Raw genomic sequence first — 20,024 nt, 5'->3', positions numbered from 1 at the left:
TTGGAGTAAAATTACAGAAGTATGCATACTAGAAGAAAATATCTTTGAAGCAAAAACCACCAAGGCGGCCTTCTGTGTAAAGCTTATCAATTCAAACATCTTTGTAATACTGGCAAATCCCTGTCAGCTTGGGTTATGTATTTCACCAATATCAAACCTGTCTCAGGACTAGCTGAATTTGTCTGTGAATCCCACAAGAAACAGCTGTGATTTTACATTCTTCACTTATTTACTTTTTCCAAAGCTTTTCATTTTTTCATTAACACTGGTGCATGGGTATTGGGACATTAAAGACATTTTCACAGTAAAGATTCTAAAACCCCAGGCATATATGAAACTCATGAACTGTGATTTGCAATTCGTAATGTACATACCATTAGCTACTGCAGCTGGATGCATGAGATTAGCTGCAGTCACCACCTGCAAACATATCTGTTCTGACTGCAGCTTCCTGAACTGAAATTCTGCCAACTTCTGCTGCTTATGGTTGTTATGTGGTAACTTGCCTACCAACAGTTGTTTTGACAAATGATAATGAGTTTACCTTTCCCACAACCATTATTTTGAGAGGTTCCCCTCCTTTCCTATCCTTACCCACATTTCCCTCCTCCTGTCCCTTCTTCCTCCTGGGGAGGTTTCTGTTCAATTCAGCACAATTCCAACCTCCTTTTCTATGACCTCTTCACTAGAAGAGAGGCCGATGATTACACAAGACGTATTCTTCCCCTGCCCCATTCTCCTACACTGCTATTTCTGCAGAAGTCACCCAGTTTAGACATGACAGAGAAAGCTTTACTGGTAAGGCAACAGCGTCATAAAGCCACTAACCCACACATACCCCCTGCTCCAGATTATATTTCTGGAGAGACATTGAGAGGGGTAGGTTCACCAGATCTCCCACAAACAAGTATTATCAAACAGAAAATTAAAGAAACTGTCCCCACATTGATAATAACTTACCAACCTTAGTCTATGTTCATCTTCTGATACAATTGTCTGAAATAAACTGTGCTGAACATGGTTGTTGTATCCTTGCAAATCCTGCCTCCCCACCCCCCCAAGATGGCTTAATATTGCGGTCATGAATTTAAAATTTCTGAGTGTCTGCCAAAAGGCAGGAACTGAATCCAGTGCACACAACTGTACAATAGGTTCCCACATACAAAAAAATCTCAGAGAATACACGCATACACCCACCACGAGTTGGCATATCATTCTTTTAAATCCCCGTGAAGAACAAAAGAATATTCCCTTAGGGTTGTAACTTGTAGCCAGTTCACGAATTTGTCCTCCAATGAGCTTGTAGTATCTTGGTGTATATGTTGTGCAACATACTTAAGAAACAATAAATAAAATCTTTTAATTAAGAAAGTATAAGTAGAAAGGAAAGAGTATGAATGTGCGGGAACATATGAATGTATTGTACTATGCCATACACTGACATACAGGAAGTCAGAATGAACTTGCTTTCACAGATGAAACCTTTCATGAAAGTGTAAGTAAAATAAACTTGTAAAAGTGTTATGTAAAATACAGTCCAGTTGGAAAAGAAAGTAAAAATATGTTCACCTTGGATCCTTCAGACACTTGGAGATTATTCATATCAGGCAAAGACACATCAAAGCTGGATGCTCCTATATTAAAATGATGAGGGTCTGCTGAGGTTGTGCCACATGATGTAGAAAGCGAGTCAATATGATTCGTATCCTCAGATGGGGAAAGAGTTATAATCTGTTTAAAAGACAACAAAAGCACAGAAGTGAGTATACAGCTACCCTACCACGCACTGCTTTTATGAACATGTAAAGCAGACATTGTCTTAAAGGGCAGTGATGGTGGCTCTCTTAGTTTGTACATGCAGCCATGTAATAACCCTTTTGATGTTTTTATCATAAAAGTCGTATGCAAACATCCCAGAAGTAAACAATGAAAACCTGACACAGTTTACCAAACTGGAGTCTTGTCCTATTTCTTTAAGTATTAGATACATCAGAAAGATTTACTACTGGCCACTTGTGCAAAATTGTCCCATAGTAATCTGTGGAAAAAAGGGCAAATAATCAGACCTGATGTTTCCTGTGTTTCGAACTTCCCATTAAAATTCCTGTTTACATTTGCAAAGAAGGGGAAATCAAGCAGCGACAAAACACTGCATTGAGTGCCACCCCCCAATTTCAGCTGATGAGATTGCACCTGGGCAAGAGGAACCTCAAAGCCCAGCTTATCTAAAACCACAACCCTATTTTTTCTTAAATTGCAAGTTTGCAACTTACTAGGTCTGAGTTCTCCAAGATTTGGCTGGTGGTCAGGTCCTCCTCCTCTGATGACTCATCGGAGTCCTCATGGTTCATTTTGTTCAGGCTGGGCGTGCTCCCCGAGAGCTGGCTCTCTTCCAGCAGCTGCATGTCACACTTGTCCAGGCTATCCAGGGACCGCCTGCGTACTCCCCAGTTGAAGTTGTCCATGCTCTCACCCTGAAATCGGATATAGGGTCAGCGTCCTTCATCTGAAACTCATCGTATACAAACCACTAATCATTAGATCAAAGTTAGGTCGAGAAATATTTCTATGTAAAAATACATACAAACTCGGTATAAGCATTGTTTTATTTGTTTACCTGGAGATAAGAGCAGAAGCATGGAAATGACAGTTAAATGAAGATTCATTCTTTTCAGTATTAGATGTTTTTCATGCATTTGCTGATTTAAGAATTCATTTTTGTAAGTCCACATATACACACACCTCAATACCAGTAGAGCAATGACAGGCAAAAGAAAAGTTTGGAAGCAATTTTAAAGGATTTTTCCATGATGTTTAAAAGTATTAGGAGCACAGTTCATAACAATGGTTCAATTGCAAAACACATGTTAAAGATTTTAGATTCTTTGCATTATATACATAACCATAATGTTGAGTGGATTTGAATGAACCTTTCATTTACACTCAAAATGTAATAGCTAAGGCAGCAGACCTTTTTAAACTTTTATTGTAGGACCATCTTGCTTATTTTTGTAACTTGAATTTACCTGAATTATTTGAAACTACACTTTGTGAATAACCTGATTAGCATTGCCTGAGAGTTCACATTTTAAAAAGGACACGGTCAAATGGACCAAACATTTTATATTGACTTTCAGTTCTGATCCCACCCACAGCTACATTAAGCCGAGTGCATTAAGCAAACTGCGTAACTATTTGTTAGGCTGGTGAACTGATACAAAGATCACTTGATTTCTTTCATGTATAAAACCAACAATTAGTCTCCCACCATTTTTCCAGTTGTTTACTTTATGTATTTGCCAGCAGACTCTATCCATTTTCCCTAATTGCACTAATTTTCTTGCTCCCTTCTCCAAGGGTAGCCAGGTTCCTGTCTGGCAAATGCAGGAGCGTGTCCGCAACCGCTCCGTCATGGACCCGCAGAGGCCAAAGGGGCCTTACACAGCATGAAGGGTCTACCAGAAGTACCCAGCTGCAGTTTTGAACACTTTATCTAGATGAAAGTCCTCAACCTTGCATCAACATGGGAAGGAAATTTACGGAGAAAAATGTTTCTGCTTAAGGTTCAGGGCTGACCGTTTTAAACAAGACCGTAAGATGCAACACTCTTAAACAAGCAAACCAACTGCTCAAAATTCAAGTTGACAGGGAACTTTTAAATATGAGTTTGACAAAAATATAGTTCTGCCTAAAAAAATCATAACGAGTATCTCCTGGGTTTACGCAGATTAAAATTATGTGCAATCATAGAGAAAGAGGTCTCAGTTCAGTAAGGTCCTTTAAGCAGATTCTTAATTTTAAACACTTGACCAATCCCCATTCAGGACTACTCAGACATTTACTGAATGGGGACCAAACTGCATAAAGTGCAATTAACTAAATTGCAATCTCACCTCCTTAACAATCATCAAACTTGCACAAATAGATCTTATTTTGCACCATTGCCCTTTATTGCAATGGACTGTGGAATATGATTAGAAAGCGGGAAAGTTCAGTTTCATGACACTGAGCTTACCGCTCATGAACAAATATGAGGAAAAAAGAAAAAAATATTTTTCAGGAAAAAGACAATCCAGAAACGCAAGAACTGTAATCCACAAGAACATTTAGAACTAAGGAACGCACTACATTCAAGAGCAAAGGAACATGAAATTGTTATGAAGCCTGACACTTTATTGGAAGAACCCTGTGGTTTCATCCTGCGACTGGGATCATATGACAGTTTTGTGCGGGAAGAGAACAGAACACATCTAAGTTTTAAGAAATTAGATCTCTTTAAATCATAAAAATGTTCAGTTCCCAACTATTTATTTTAACAAATTCTTTGGTTGTCCATCCTCCTCCACAAAGGCTGGAAGATGCAGCAATGAGCTGTCCTCCACAAACATATCAGTTACTGAACTGGCAAATGACAGAATGACATAAACGAGCAAGCAAGCAAAGATGACCGTCATCACACCCTGATCCTCATGATGCCTGGTACAGGTATCAGTAAACTTTGCAGCCCACATCTGTGGGAATATTTCTTGCTGCAGTTTTATTCTACAATGTCTTAAAGAAGCCAGCCAGCAAAAAGAAGAAAAATTAAAAGGGACACTTCCAGGGCATGCGGTTAGAAGGGGGAGTGAATTACAAGTGAGGGAAAAGGGTAAGAGAGATGAAACACAGTATTTGGGTTAGTGTAAGCTTGCTACAGGGGCACCCAGAATCATACTGAATTTAAAGAAGAGGTCAACACATGTCCATGAAGATGCAGTTGTTTTTTTTATAGTCTGCTAAGCAATCTTTCTTTCACAGTTAACTAGGAGGGAAGATGTATTTAAGAGGCTGTTCATTTTTATCTACAGCAGGAGCAAAGCTATCTCCTACCTGCCTGAAAAGCCACCAGTAACATGCACCAAAAGAAAAGAGTCACGTATGATAAATGTGTCTGGCCAGCAGTGAGCAGGTACCACACAGAACTTCCCACAACCACCACCCTCTGGTAAAGGGGCAGACGTGCCCTTGCAGCCACTTTAAACATTGCAGCAACCCAGGGGAAAGGAGAGACGCAGAAAGGGCAGTAAAAAGTAACCCTACGTGGGGGAGGGCAGCGTAGCTCCTCCATAGAGCCGGTAAGAATCATTCAAAACTTCTTTCACACAAGTTTTTATCCTTACCGTATTGACAAAGTATGCAAAGTTAATGGAGTCACACAAATATGGTAGGGTACAGGCAAAAGTGTTGTGGAACTGCATAGTAAGGCACTACTCCCGTATGGTTGTATCTTTTAAAGTACAGGCATTTTGAGACAAAGATTTCTGGGGGGTTGTGTTTGCATAAGAACTAATGTACAAGCTACCAGAAACAAATACACAAAATACTGTTGCTGATTTTTGTATCATTTGTACAACTCATTACAATTATCGATCATTTCAGTTCTCTCTATACATTGATAAACTGCATGTTTAGGTCCCAAACTGGCAACCGCTGATGGTGCCTTTTCAGTTTTCTTCACAGGGTAAGTAAGTCCAGCAAAGCTGGTAGGAGTATATAGCTGAATTAAGTTAAACTGTATGAATTTATTAATTTCTTCAATTAAATTCAGGCTGGTAGGCAATGACGTAAACTTTCTGAAGAGGTCTCAGGTATCAGCTTTAGCAAGATGCTAACAGGAGCCCATATACCACAAATGAAAAGCTGGAAATTATATATAATTTGCCCATGGAAACAAATGGCCCAAACTTTACTATATTGTAAATAATGAAGTTCTTTTGTTTCTACATATTATTCATGCACAAAGATACTAAAAGGAGAAATGGCTCAATTTGAAAAATGCCCATACTAGAATTAAGGTATCTTAAAATTTGTGGAGACTGTTGAACATGTCAAAACCAAACTTGAAATGAAGCAGAACTTTTGAAAAAGACCTCAAAAATATTTCCAATACAAGACAAAAAATGAAGCACCTGCCAGAAGTGCAAGCACACGCACACCACCCACCTACGCACACACTGAAGAGGGGGAGGGCAACAACAAAACTATGATGTTATTCTATAATACAAATTTGCAAGAAGGCATAACATATGTTGGCATATCTGAGTTCAAGTAGCATTCTTACCTGAAGTTCCTGGGTAGCAGATATAACAGATAGAAAAACAAATAGAAAGAATCTATGTAAAATTACTGTATTAAAGACATCATAGACAAACATTTGCCTACAATTGTAACTAACATTATTACAGAAACTTCAACTCTTCAGCCTATCTTTTAAGTTTGAAAATAACCATTACTCGCTTTCTCCTTCAACCTTTCTCCTCATTGGAAAAAAAATTAAAATTCAGATGTACATGAGTTCACACCTGAGGGGTCTGTTACCTTAAAATTATTTTACTACTGTAATTCAACTAGGGAGAAAAATGATTATTTCCTAGTGTATGCATGTTCTTCTCAGGGCTAAGAGCGATGCCTGAGAGAATTCATGTTAAAATCGAGTCCAGATTATGACAAGACAATTTGTGAAACTGTTAGGTTTGCTGAACATCTGCACCTTAAATATTTCAAAAGAGCTAACAATTTCTGAACTTCTAAATAGCAACAAAATTGTTAGACTTGTTTGGCAATGGATATTCATTTTTGGCCTTTCTCACCCAAATAGAAAGAAATACTCCAAGTTTGATATAAGCAAGATTAAAGAGTGTAGCCCCCCAAAATTCAGCAGTTCTTCAACTTTTTCCCTTCATCAGTCTCAGCTCAAGGTGAGCTGACAGGCTTCACCTGTCAAGACTTGATCCGGGCCCTCAGGCTTCTGTTTAGCTCCTGCACAAAATGATGAAATCACGGACACCTAAGCGGAGTGGAAGGCACATCTCTTGAAGCACTAGTGATTTCATCAGCAGTTGCAGGAGTTAACAACAGCCCGAAGGCCTGAATTCATGTTTTGGAGGGTTACTCATGAACCAACAGATTGGAACAGTTTCATTTTATGGGTTTTTAATCAGCAAATATATTTTTGTTAACAATTTAGACCTTTAAAAATCGTATCTAAAATAAATTCACTTCAGAGTAAATTCACTGACAAGGTACTAGAACAGAGGCTTTATCTTCCAGTAACAGTTTTGCAGTTTCCTAAAGTAGATTCAGAAAGGAAGGGTGTGGTAGCCTCTTACTGTTATGCTACTGAAATAAACACTAAGTGAACATTATAAATAATCTGAACTCAAAACTAAGTTTATAGTTACACAGTTAAAGTTTTATGTTACAAGAAGAGCATAGTGTTTAGTAGGAAGAATATCAAACTGTTTTAATAAAAAAGCTGTTTCAGAGAAAATATACCGTACCTCCCCATCTTCCAGCTCAACATCTAGGAAATCAAAGTCCCTAAAGACTCTGAATTGTTGTTCACTGTTTGAATCATCCATGTTCTCCTGCTCCCTTGTTCCGTCTTCTGAAGACACCAAGCTCGTCTGGTGCTCAATCAGATCCAAATCACCACAGGAAGAAAAAATTACCTACAAGTCAAAGGATTTCTCTTGTAACAAACTGTTCCCTCTGGTTGTTTCTTCCTAAAAGCTGTAATTGGTTATTCGGGAGACTGTATTTCCAGTACACACCTAATTCCTTCACTGAGTATTTTTAGAACACTCTTTATTATTTATGTTGGACAGGTGCCTTCAGATTAAACTTGTACAAAGAAACAACTTCATACTGCAGGAACACATCCAAGAATATTACAGCTACCGCCTAACGGCTGCAGATTGATGTTGCCTGGATGTTTGTATACAATTATAGGAACAAAATTCAGAGAACTTAGCAAAGAAAATACTGTCAAGGGATGAGATAGTAAGTTTATAAAAAATCTCTAGTTAAAAATTCCATTGAAAAATATGTCAAGATTAGAAAACACAACAACCTGTAATTTTTCCTTTCCTACTAAAAATAATTATATCTGCAATGTAGTTGCAAAAATGCAATGGTCCCTGTGTTACAGAAATGAAGGACCTGTTCATCATAATACAAGTGACATACAACGTATTTGAAAACATTCAATGATCTTCCTTTCTCTGTAGAAAATATTTAATAACTATTTTAAGAGCTTCCTAACCTGGATGACCTATTGCCCATCTCCTGGCACCATAATAAAAAAATATTAATTTTTAAAGAGTAACATCAGAACTACTATCTAATGGAAAAATAAGACACCCCTCCCTCCCCAGTTTCATTTCTGTAATTTAATTTTTTATTTTATAAAGGCCCTAGATTGGTAATACTAGAGGTCATTACTCTCTACCCACTGAGATGGCATAAGTAAAACCTATAGCATCACTGATCTCTCACAGCAAAACCGTATGTAGCTCTGTAAGTAAATCGTCTTTAAGTGAGAGGGCCATTCACTCACTGGTCTATATGCTGAGAAATGCAGCGTGGGCCAGTACAAATGACAATGATAGTAATGTGACATGAAACTATGCAAATCAGGTCAGCAACTCTGGAAAACAAAGTTCTCCAATTTTAAAGTTTAGGACACAATGAAACAAAGAAACGGTCAATACAAGGCTACTTACTGAAGGGTTTTTACTCAGCCCAACTTCCTGACCACACAGAGAAAGAACATGCACCAGCTTTTCCTTTGTCCTTTTCTAGAAAACAAGACGTTTCTCAAGTGAGCATTTTTTTAACCACATTCTCCCGGTGGCTAGAAACATACATTAACAATCTTTAATTAGGAGGAACCAACCAAAGAATTAGTCATTAAGTGCTCAAAGGGTTGCTTTCAGAGCAACTATGCATACAAGGAAACAAAGAGAACTGTTAATGATTTTGGTGTTTAATATTTTTAAATTAGTATATTAATTCTATTGAGCATAATAAGGAAACACTGGATCGTGTGCATCACTTCAAAAGGACAGTTCAGAAGCTTAAAATTAAGCACATGCATAATTAATTTTTACAGAATTGGGCCTCAGTCACTGTTATATAATCTGCGATATTAAAAAAAAAGAGCAATAAATACATTTATTCTGCAGGGGATTATTTTAACTGGCAAAATCAATGAGCTAATCAAACATAACTTTTAGGAAAATTGTTCCAAGGACTTCTTTTCACCTGATTTCCCAAGAAAACAACACTTAGAAAGTTGTACATGCTGTCTCTCTGCTCTCCTTGCTAATATCTGAACTCATACATCTGACCTAGACTTAGAGGTCTTAAAGAGATGCAGTCTCTGCAGGTTGAAAGGAAAACACAAGACAGACCTAGCTCAGCCCATTTCTGAGCCCAAGGCAGACACTGAGCACACACAGTCAGATGCTGCACTGGTGCTGCTGCTGCCCCAGCCAGCCAGGAGCACTGCGCAGGGCACAGAGGACAAGCCTTTAAGAACCAAAGTGTGTGTTAATTCAGCTGCTCCCACTGCAACTTGTTAATGAGTAGTGGGCTACTTAAAAGGAGTTTACCTGAGAGTACTGGGGTCTCTTCCAGCTCACAGGAACAAGGACATTGGAGTTAGATCCTGATGAGGTTGAAGAAGTGCTTCGAGTGACAGCCATTGCCCTGGGTTTACCATCTCGTCCAGAAGAACTTTGCAGCTCATCGTACCGTCTCCCAATGATTGGAGTCTTAAACAGAGAGTAATTACTCACTAGTACTGTGCTCCAGGATGAACTTATAATGGGCCATATTACTTCAGTTGCAGGAAAAGATTACTCTGAAGATCATATACAGGGGTAAAACAAGGAATGCACCACATTTCATGACACTTGGTATGTATGTTATCTTCCACTGTGAATGTCTGAGTAACAACTGCCATACTTACTAGCTAGGGCTTATGTTCATGAATAGCTAATACTCAAAGCAACTCTCAAACTAGTTTCTAACATAAGAACTAGCAAAAAACCCAGAAAGCGTACAAAATTTATTTCAAATCCACATTTCTTGCACATGTTTTTTAACGGGTTTTTCCTAAGAGTGCTGAACACTCTGGCCCTGTTCCAACAAATATTAAAATGTTTTCTTGGATTGATGATAGGATGCTCAATATTTTCTAGAACTATACCTACATGAAACAGCAAGAAGAAACTCTTTACACAAATAGTATAAGGTGCCTTTTTATGTTCATATTTCCGTTTAACCTTACAGTCTCACTATTATTTATATGAAATAGCCTATAATGCTGCAAGCAGCCCTGCAGGTTCATAACTATAAATAGAGTGAGTTGCCCATTAAAGTCAATAGGACCATTCAGTTCTATGAAGTTAAAAGGTGTACAGGGTTTGCAGTATAAAGACTGCTGTAAAAGAGTTCAGTCAGAAGTCAGGCAGTACTCCCTTAAAGGACATACTTCTGTGTTTAATAGTTACAGAGAACATTGGCAGCCAAGTATAAAATGCTTGGAGGGGGGTTTTATACATATAGTATACTTATATATTACAGTTGGCATAACTGCAACACAGCTTTTCCACCAGATAATTTTAAATACGGCTAACAATTCCTTCACACAAAAAAATCTAGTAAAAATTCAGAAAGAGCCTTCCAGCATGGGTCATTAAATATGTCATGGTGAATCGAAAAGAATTTAAGAGACTTTCAGTTTGGTAATTTTCCTTTCTTTCCTAACTTTTCAGCTTTCTTAAGGAGCTGCAACATATGTTTTAGGATTATCAAATAATAGAATTAAGTTGTTAAGTAGCAGAATTACAAATAGTACCTCTGAAATATCAAAATGAAACTCTAAGGTCTTCCCTGGTAGCTCCTTGGAGGCACTGTTCCACACTCGATGTATTTCCATTTTTGAAAGATCGCTGTGTTGATAGGAGGGTAAAACTAAACTGGCAGAACGAGAAACTACCAACTTCAGGATATTCAAGGCTTCTCTCCAGTGAATGCTCTAAAAATAGGTATATTTAATCACCAAACAGAAAGAGTCACACACATTTAAGATTATTTACATTTTACAGTCATACTTTTTGCCACATAATAAAAATGTGGAATTGGAATATCACTATGCTTTCTCTCTGTTGGCCAGTAACAAGGTATGTACTTGCAGAATAATTTCAACAGCAGAGACCAAGACTTGCCAAGGTGTTGTTGTTAGGGAACTGGCCTGCAACCTGGGGGACCTAAGTGCAAGGCCAACTTGGCAAAGGGTTTAAAATCTCCTACCCGAATGCCTTAATCAGTATGAATAAATATAAGGGCCATTGCAAAATCCCCATTTAACAGAGAAGCTGACTTGACACAGGCTCTTTCCAGCTGTGAATTCCTAGTAGAAATATGTATTTTCCACTTGCCAAGAATTAGGTGCAGAAGTCTCTGAAGGGAAGCGCTTATCCCACATCTCCCTCATGCTAGTAATTAAAAAGAGTGGTCAGTCAGGCTCTGCCTGGTATTAAGCTTGCTCCCAATGCAGTGTAGCTGCAGCCTAACCCTTCCCACCCAGTGAATGCACAGCTGGGCATCTTATCTGGGGATGTGCAGTCTATGAGGCATCAGGATGTTTACAAACTAGATACCACACTGGACAGTCACAGCCCTCGCTGCTAATCTAGTCTTAAATTCTGATAAAGAAAATCAACTTATGATAGTAAATACTGCTAAGTTCCTGTGTTGATATAAAGAAGATAGGGTATTTACCTGTACGTATTTTTCAATGGTTTTTAGCACTTCCATGTTAAACTGTTTGACAGGAATAGCTGACAGGTCCATATAACTAAGAAGACTGTAGATCATCTGTAGGAGGGACTGTTGCATACTAGGAAGGCCCTTTTCTAGTAGCTGTTAAAAAAAAAAAAGAAAATAACTAAATTTTGAGACATTTCTTCTTATGGAAAAAGCCACTAGTTTCATGAATACCACTTGTACTGTTAATCTCTCTTCACTCACTGATTTTGCAATGCCATTTTACAATCATTTTACAAGTGATGATGATCCAAGTGCGAAATAAAAAGGACCTTTGAGTTGGGAGCCAAATGCTAGCCTGTTTTGATAATGGAACATACATTTTATATACGCCTGCCCTAACTTATCCAGAAAATGCATTCAGTAGTTGAATAAACTGGTAGGTAAAATTTACACTGTAATTGGGGAAGCACATCCAATAAAAACAAGGGAGTATCTTTTTATGTCTACCTTCACTGAAAGTCAGTGAGAAAAAGAGAAAACATGCTGAAGAAACAAAATTACTACTATTCAGACATCAATATATATTTATTCAAATATACTTCACTGCCAGTGCTCACTGGCTGTAACTGCCAAGGAAACGTTTACTGTTAAGGAGGAGATGGAGTCCCTGGGCTCTCTTACTGTAGAGGCTAATACAAAGAAGGGCTTGATCAAAATCCCGGAATTTTGGAACACCTGAGTGTAGATCCCAGAATACCACAATGAACCTTGGAAATGCAACTGTGCTCATACACATACATGAGAGTAATTCAGGAGGCGTAGAGACAGCCATGCTATGTTTGCACACGTGTGTGAAATATCTCAGCTGAAAATTTCCTGGAAGGTAGCACATTCTTTCATCGGTGACTGGTACTGTCCCACCCCACAAATTTCAGTGGCAATCAAATGTTATCGCTGCAGGTTACTATCAAGACTAGACTCTATCCTCCCATTCAGGCTGACAAAAAAGTTCTTCTAACATTGGTTACTAGAGATATTAGGATCTAGAAAACAATTACTTATAAAAACTCTATGCTGCCTCATGTCTTCCACCAGAGAAAAATATCAACTGTTGTCCAAGTGGAGTGCAATAGTTTATTAGATGCCCTTGCTAGCCTGAATGACAAGGCTTCTCTTTTTATTGAATGAGAACACTTCATGCCAGCCAAAATGGAATGATCAGGTAGGACACACACCTATCCTATCCTGCTAAATATCTCCTGACTTCTTTCATCAGTAAAAGTGAGTACTAATTAGTGATTCATAAAACAAAGGAGGCAAATTCCATTAACAGCACAACTGATGGAACTCACTATGCTTTATCTATTCCTCTACAAAAAGACAAGACTTTTTACATTAAAGGTACTATGAGGTAACCTGCTTCAGCCCATGGATACCTTTACTGAGAGATAAAATGTGCTTAGCAATTCTTCTTCAAAATAGGGTTATAGACTTTTTCTTGCCTTCCATTAGGATCTTGCAATGGAAGGTTTGATTCCTTCCTTGTAAATAGTTTGTATGATCCAGCACATGAGCCAGTATACCATTTCAGTACAGGAATAAAAGATTAGAAGAACCTATCTGGATGAGAGAAAGCAATTTTTCGTTCTCTGACAGAGGCTACTGCATCAGATAATCACTTTTGTGATAGGAAAAAGAATTCTTGGGAAATAATGGGAATTTTTTCTCTACTTCTGGTTAGAAAGCTGTTCTAGGAACTTTATCTCTGAAAACTTACAATTTCCATTCCAGTTTATATAAATTTGTTGTCAGCAGAATCCTTTGACTTAAAATAGCTCTAGGCCCTTAAACTCTAAACATTTGTGGACTGTGCCAGTTTTCACTTGTTCAGATAAGTATATGTGGTAGTTGATAGTCCAACTGTGTACTTAAATACATCGTGAATTTGTAACAAGAAGGAGTATTTCAGTTTAAAAAAACAACAGCAACTTCAAAATGCATTTAGTACTATAAGAATTCTTTTGCTGCCAGAAGTAACAAAAAATAGCAGCAAGATGGAGTTGTGGTAACACATCATTTGGATCAGTGAATTCCAGGACAAAATGTTTCCACTGTATTTGTAAGAAGAAATCGTAACTGTTCTCAGGTTTTGGTTTTTTTTTGACTCTGGTCCATATGAACTGTTTTGAAGAATTCTGGATTCCTCTCTTGTTAGTGTGTGGTAACTATCTGGGTCTTATCTGGCTTTAAGGATCCACATTCCGTTAGCAATGTTTGTCCCCTTCCTGAAGCAGCAACTAACCGAGAACTAGGTGGAGAGCCCAGCCATCTCCTTCACGGGCTGCCTGGGCTGGCTGCTGCTGGTTGATGCAGCTGCTGGGGTGCTACCGCAGGAGATGGTTCCCTTTGCCCCTCCAAATCTGGCAGCAGGTGAGAAGAGAGACTCAGCTCTTAGGCTGTGTTGGTCAGTCAAACAAATGTTTTCTGTGCCCACTGAGGAAATAAAGAAGGATTTCACGAGCCATGTCTGATAGATGAGCTGTTACTGGGATAGTGCCTGATCTAGGACATGCTTCCCCTTGCAACAGAGGTGTTTTAATCTCTAGTGATTCCTTGGTTTTTTAACAGGTTATGAATGCTCATGCTTCTACCACAAGCAATCCTCTATCTAACAGGGAGGAGGAAGGAGGAAACATTCACTGTGAGCACATTACTATGCACTATGTGGTTTCTTGTCCCTTCTTCTTTATTAATAGCATTAGCTATTTAAGCCCAAGCATGACCCTGGAAACAATGAATCACTAGTTTAACATCCGATCCATGTCAGTTCAGATATGCTCCTAGAATGATTGTGCTCTCATGGTACAAGGTTGATTTTTAAAAATTAATATGCAAAAATCTAACATAAAATCAAAGTTAGCTTTCAGTAATGTGTTTGTATGCTGATTCTGGCAGTGGAGGTTCAGAGTTCTACTGCACTTTTAAATAATGATTTTTCCTCATCTGTAGACTGAGATCCTTAAGTATTTTTCTAGAAGAAATGATCATTTTTCATGGATGGAGCTCTAATATGTAAAACTGAGTAAGGAGCACTGCTTGTCACTGTAGGGTCTGGATAAGAACACAGTTGAAATGTCTTGTTTTATGCCAGGATCACACCCCTAGCTGACAAGCAATTACCTGCCATCAAATAGGTTAAATGCAAATTTTTGTCTGAATGGCAGTAATTGAAGCTTTTACCTTCTGCCGGGAGCTTTTGTTCTCCCAGTCTTAACTTGTGGCAGAAAGTCCCCTTCTGAAGGTATACCTGTGTGTTTGGAGGGGTCACTGTTGCAACACAGATTTCCTTTGTTATTCCTAAGCACTGCATGTCTCACAATTTCCCTTGGGGCCAAGCATTGGGGACTGAGCCAGGATTGTTAAAGCCCGAGGCTCTGTAACCAATGGCTGTAACATTCAACTGCGGATTGCCCAGTGGGGCTGTTAACCCATTTGGCTTTACCTATTGCCAGTATATCCCACAGCTGGTTTATAGGAGACGGGAGCACATTGTTTATCCTGGTCTGGGGATTAACTAAGAAGAAAAGAGGAAACATATTCTGAATGCTGGAAAAAAATCTTTTTCATGGCCACAGCAGGCCGAACAAGATGGTTTCTTGTCTTGCTCCTCCTGCAGACTGGCAGCTACCCTATGCCCATGCAAATATTCCCCAGACATGACTCAACAGGGCTGCAGTCAATGTAAATACAGAGAAAGGAAGTCGTGCTTAACTACTCTGTCATCCTGTGATGATGGTGCTATGTGAGGAATGTGACTTAATTATGGTCCAAAACCTGCCTGACTTGCTGTTAATATAGTAGCCTGGTGGCAATCTACAGCAAGGGGGAAGTGCAAAGAAAGAGTCTCCAGATGCACATCTAAATCAGCTCTTGAGGGGAGCAAGAGCATGTGCAATGGCCTCTGTGGAGATGTTGCAGCACTAGTAACTGTACATAGAGCACTGAAGGGAAAACAGAGGGGCAAACGCTTTCCTAAGGCTGGGAAAGCAAAGGAGAGAGTTTAAACCTCAATTTTTACAGCATTTGTTTATTAGGCATATAAGTTTCTGCTGTGAAGGAGACACCTGACTCTGGAGGATTCAGTCATGTTTGAAAAGCTAATGTTCTTCAGAGTTTTTCAGTTTGAAAAGACTGAAAAAACTCAAGGTCGTGTTTCAGTCTCCTACAGCAGACTCATGGCTTTCACCATCAGTTAAGATCGGATATGACTGTTTACTTAGAGCCTCCATGTGCAAACAAGGTGAGGAATTGCAGCTTGAGGCAGCAGGGCCAAGTTTGCTTCGAAGTCTTGAGTGAGTGTGGGAGCACAGCCTGGCCTCTCAGGCTCTTGAAAATCTGTGGATAGCCAGTATCAGAGATGCCTGTGGAGTTTTGTACATCCTTTGGCAGAGGGGAGAACGAATCTGCTGCAGAAAACAAAGCTGCTCTGAAGAAGCTAGTGAATTTATGTCATGAATACAGAACTGTCTTCTCCCTGGATGACAGGGGAGAATGAAAGCATCTCACTACAGCAGGGAAGTCCAGGGATAAATCTGAGAACTCTACAAGAAAATGTTGTCCTGATACTGATCTGACACAGGAGGCAGAAGATCAAGTGGCCTTAAGCTAAAGAGCAGAACTGAGCCTTGGATCCCCTGCAACACTGCATCAGCGCTATAGTCCACGTGTGAGAAATATCAGGACTAAGAGATGAGCACGGGCGAAAACCTGGGCAGCAAGATGATCTCATTCAGTGTTAGAGGAACGCATACAAATTTGTAACAAGAACCAGATCCTTATACAGCAGATGATATCTTATTTATGCTGCTAAACCCCTTCTGGAATTAGTCCTTCTCTTATTTTCCTCAGTGGGGTCTAAATAAATGTTGTCCAGTTTCTCCCTCTTTCACAGTGGAAAATCTGACTGGCTGATGAGTGAAGCTGCTTTAAGATGTATCAGCCCTGCAGACCTTTGCTGGCTTTTGGTTTAGTGTTCAAGAGTGATATTTTATAGTAATTCCCTTTCTTTCTGCTAATTTCTGCTATTTATTCTTAATTATAAATAACAGCTACAGAGACTCCCAGTAACCTGCAGGCAGATTCAGCTCTTTGGGTTGTTAGGCAACAGAAGAGTTAAAACAGTATAAAGTTTTTGAAAACTTACCTCAGCCAAATACGTAACCATACTCAAAGTAATATCAGCAAATGCCTCATGAAGGTAACGGCAAACCACATTTACCCAGGTAGCACAGTCCCTTGTATAGCTGTGTGTTTTATAAAGGGTCATGACATGTGCAAGATTTGATAGCTTGGGGTTCTTCTCCTCCAAACAAACCTAATTAAATATAAATGCCAAAACACATTAAGAACAAGGCAACTGCTTTTACAGGGTCTGAGGATGTACCAAACAGTAAAAAACTTTGATACCTGAGCAATCCTTTCGGCTATATCTTTACAAAACTGGTTTGGGCTGTCAAAATGCTGAATTAAATGGGGCAGGAGACACAAAACATTCAGTGGAAATCCTAGAAAAGGAAAATACAGAACAAAATGTATATTTTGGACAGCAAGAGCCACAGTGATCTTTGTGTTTCACGGGAGGTCACGGTTTCGATATTACATTAGCTGGAAACTCACACAGACTCTGTCAAGTTGTTCACTCCACTGGCCATGCCACATTTATCTTAAAGTTGCCTTAATTTGAAAATTGAGATTATCATTAAGGCAACAGTACTGTTATAAAGCATGAACCTATTTCTGCAAACACTACTGCACAAACAGGTATTTACAGGATGAAATATCTCACAAAAGTACATATTTTATTCCTGTTAAAGAGTATGTTTATCTTCTCCACTTAACTGGATTACCGACAGTCTTAACTGGTGGCATTTTCATTATTGCTGCTAAAACACAAAAAGAAATTCAGTGAGTATTGATAAATGAACAACTGTTTTGGTCAGGCAGCCAGGCACAGCTTCCATTGTTTTATACTGTTCAAGTTAATAATAATAATAATGAATAGAAATTCTGATATAACTGGTCAGATGAGATTACTCAAATGGTTGTTTCTGAAGCTAGAAGATGGCTCCTGCACCAAGTGCCAGCCACTGTCATTAGTGTAAGGCCTCTGTCTGGAGCTGCAATTCAGCTTTTCTGCACCAACTCATAGCTCCAGGTAGCTGACGAACTACAGGCAGTGACTGTAACAGGGAGCTATAACAAAAGCTGCTCCAGTTCAAGTGGGAGCTCAGAGCTCAGAAGTCAAGAAATTGTATCTGGACACAACCTGGTTTTTTGAAAAGAAGAATCTGATCTATGAAAATAACCTTCTAACCATTCATTCCCTCTCGTTCTACACAATTAAACAAGTTGCCTAAATTAGGAGTATAATTTCCCTAGGCTTCCTCTACACTCAGGGAAAAGAAAAGATACCTCCAGATGGTACCATCACAGCCCAAGTGTGAATTGCCCAACCAAAGTCTGGAACACAGGCACCACACAGGTGCTTAGAGATGGGCAGGCTGTTCACGGCATTCATCCCCTCACTCTGTGTCTGAGCTTGTTGTGACTTAGTTGTGAAGCCTGCACAGTTGTCTTAATAACTGTGTTTCTGACTGAAACAGAGGAGTAAAAATCTGGAACAATACAGAAACTCTCTTCAAGAAATATAATTAAGAAGTGGTCACAACCTCAGCTAAATAATTGGGAATTTCAAAATGTTACCTTATTTCCTTGTAACCCAGGCCTCTCTCCTCACTCACTAATGTGCTGTTGTAGTTTATCTAAAAAGTGTACAAGAGTTTTCGATATTTTTATTTCTAGGGAAAATCCCATGAAGCACTAATTTAAAATAAAGTAATTTGAAAAATTCCGAAAAGAATTCAATGGAAAAACCGGCCCAAGTAGATTCTAGAAAATTTGACAGTGTCTCCTAAAATATATTTAGTTTGTCTGCCCTCAGAAATTTTAAATGCTGCTAAGCCCTAGAAATGAAATGCTAAATAATACATGACCACTCTTCTTCAAAATCTTATTGTGCAATAGATTCACTTTTCAGAAACATGTTACATTGCTATGGAATTTCCAAAAAGCCCACCCAGCTCAAAGCAAAAGTACAATATGCTACATTAGAAGAGAAAGAAAAAGTGCCATTTTTGGTTTTGTTCAGATAGCCTAATGACGTCTGTCATCGAATGTCAAAGCAACATGGTTTTACCTATAGCTTGAGAGGAATCCACCATGGATATTCGAGACACCGGTGTCAGCAAACTAAAGAGCTGTAGCGTGAGATCAGTGGTAGTGAGGGAGGTGAATCCTTTCAGGAGTAGCTGCTGAAGCCCTGAGAAGTCTGCCCACTTCAGCTGCCCTTGCAACTTCTCTAACTTCTCCCGGTTTTCAGCTTTATCTAGTGGCAAGTGAGCCAGAAGTTTATTCAGTAAGCGCAATGCCATTAGATACTCAAACTCAAAATCTGATTCCATCAAAGCCACAGCAACCCAGAAGATGGTGGCCAGTAGGTTGGTTGGATTGTTAATATGGGATGGGTCAGTGAGACTGTCCTTTAGAGAAGATGAGCTTCTTGTTTTAGAGGACAGGCCTTGTTGGGTGCACGCCTGAATTCTGTCTAGTGTGGCACTGCGTGGTGGGTCCGAGGACTTGTCCACATCTCCAAACTTTTTGGGTACAGAGAAGCTCCTCTGGTGCCTGCTTCGTTCAGCAGTGGCTGTGTTACCACTTGCAGGATTGACATTCAGCTGTCCTGTGCTCTTTCGGTTTGCGGTCAGTTTGGTGCTTGACGTTAAATCTGGCGAAGACGAACTGAAACCAAAATATATACCATACATTGCAATGTGGGAATGCACAGCTTGAAACTTGTACATATTGATGCAAGTTAAGTATTTAGCAAACTGTAAATAAGTATTTAAATAAGGAAAGTAAACCACCACACTGTCTATTGTAGCCTGTCTTTTTTTTCCAGAAGTTCCAACAGACATGACTGAAGTGAGGTTCACGTGGCACTGCACTAAACCAGAGCAGGATAACCTACAGTCTAGATAGGTAAGAACAACATGGGGATAAGAGATACAGAGCTGTGAAGTGACTTGTGGAAATGCCCATATAATGGGGCAGTGGCAGAATTGAAAACAAATTTGGTCTTTAAAACGCCCTCATCAATGGAGCAAACCCTGAACCTAGCACAGCTGGCAGGCAAAATGCACAATGGCTTACTGGCTAATATAAGAACCATGGGCAGAATATCTTAAGCAGAACCACAGATATGCCACATTATGCTCAGGAAAGCTGTCATATGGCTGCCTAGGTTCTTGCTAGTACAGGTCCTTCAGAAACCTTGCTGTCATTGCACCCTCCCCTGCCTGTATCCTAAG

General features: G+C 39.2%; 1 protein-coding gene across 1 annotated transcript in view; it reads right to left on the bottom strand.

Moving 5' to 3' along the window:
- Positions 1-20,024, bottom strand: part of FRY (furry homolog (Drosophila)) — a 176,922-nt gene that overhangs the window by 26,066 nt on the left and 130,832 nt on the right. The window contains exons 44-53 of the mRNA XM_010572715.1: positions 18,854-19,455; positions 17,065-17,162; positions 16,802-16,972; positions 11,611-11,751; positions 10,685-10,864; positions 9,435-9,596; positions 8,544-8,618; positions 7,320-7,490; positions 2,274-2,474; positions 1,570-1,731 (exon numbers count right to left, since the gene is read on the bottom strand). Of these exons, the coding sequence (XP_010571017.1) occupies positions 1,570-1,731; positions 2,274-2,474; positions 7,320-7,490; positions 8,544-8,618; positions 9,435-9,596; positions 10,685-10,864; positions 11,611-11,751; positions 16,802-16,972; positions 17,065-17,162; positions 18,854-19,455 (1,963 nt within the window). The remainder of the gene's footprint in view (positions 1-1,569; positions 1,732-2,273; positions 2,475-7,319; positions 7,491-8,543; positions 8,619-9,434; positions 9,597-10,684; positions 10,865-11,610; positions 11,752-16,801; positions 16,973-17,064; positions 17,163-18,853; positions 19,456-20,024) is intronic.

The sequence above is a fragment of the Haliaeetus leucocephalus genome, unplaced genomic scaffold (genome assembly GCF_000737465.1).
Source record: "Haliaeetus leucocephalus isolate CR32 unplaced genomic scaffold, Haliaeetus_leucocephalus-4.0 Scaffold351, whole genome shotgun sequence".
NCBI classification, from domain to species: Eukaryota; Metazoa; Chordata; class Aves; order Accipitriformes; family Accipitridae; genus Haliaeetus; species Haliaeetus leucocephalus.
The sequence above is the reverse complement of the archived record's forward strand: the minus strand, read 5'-3'. Positions and strand labels throughout refer to the sequence as shown.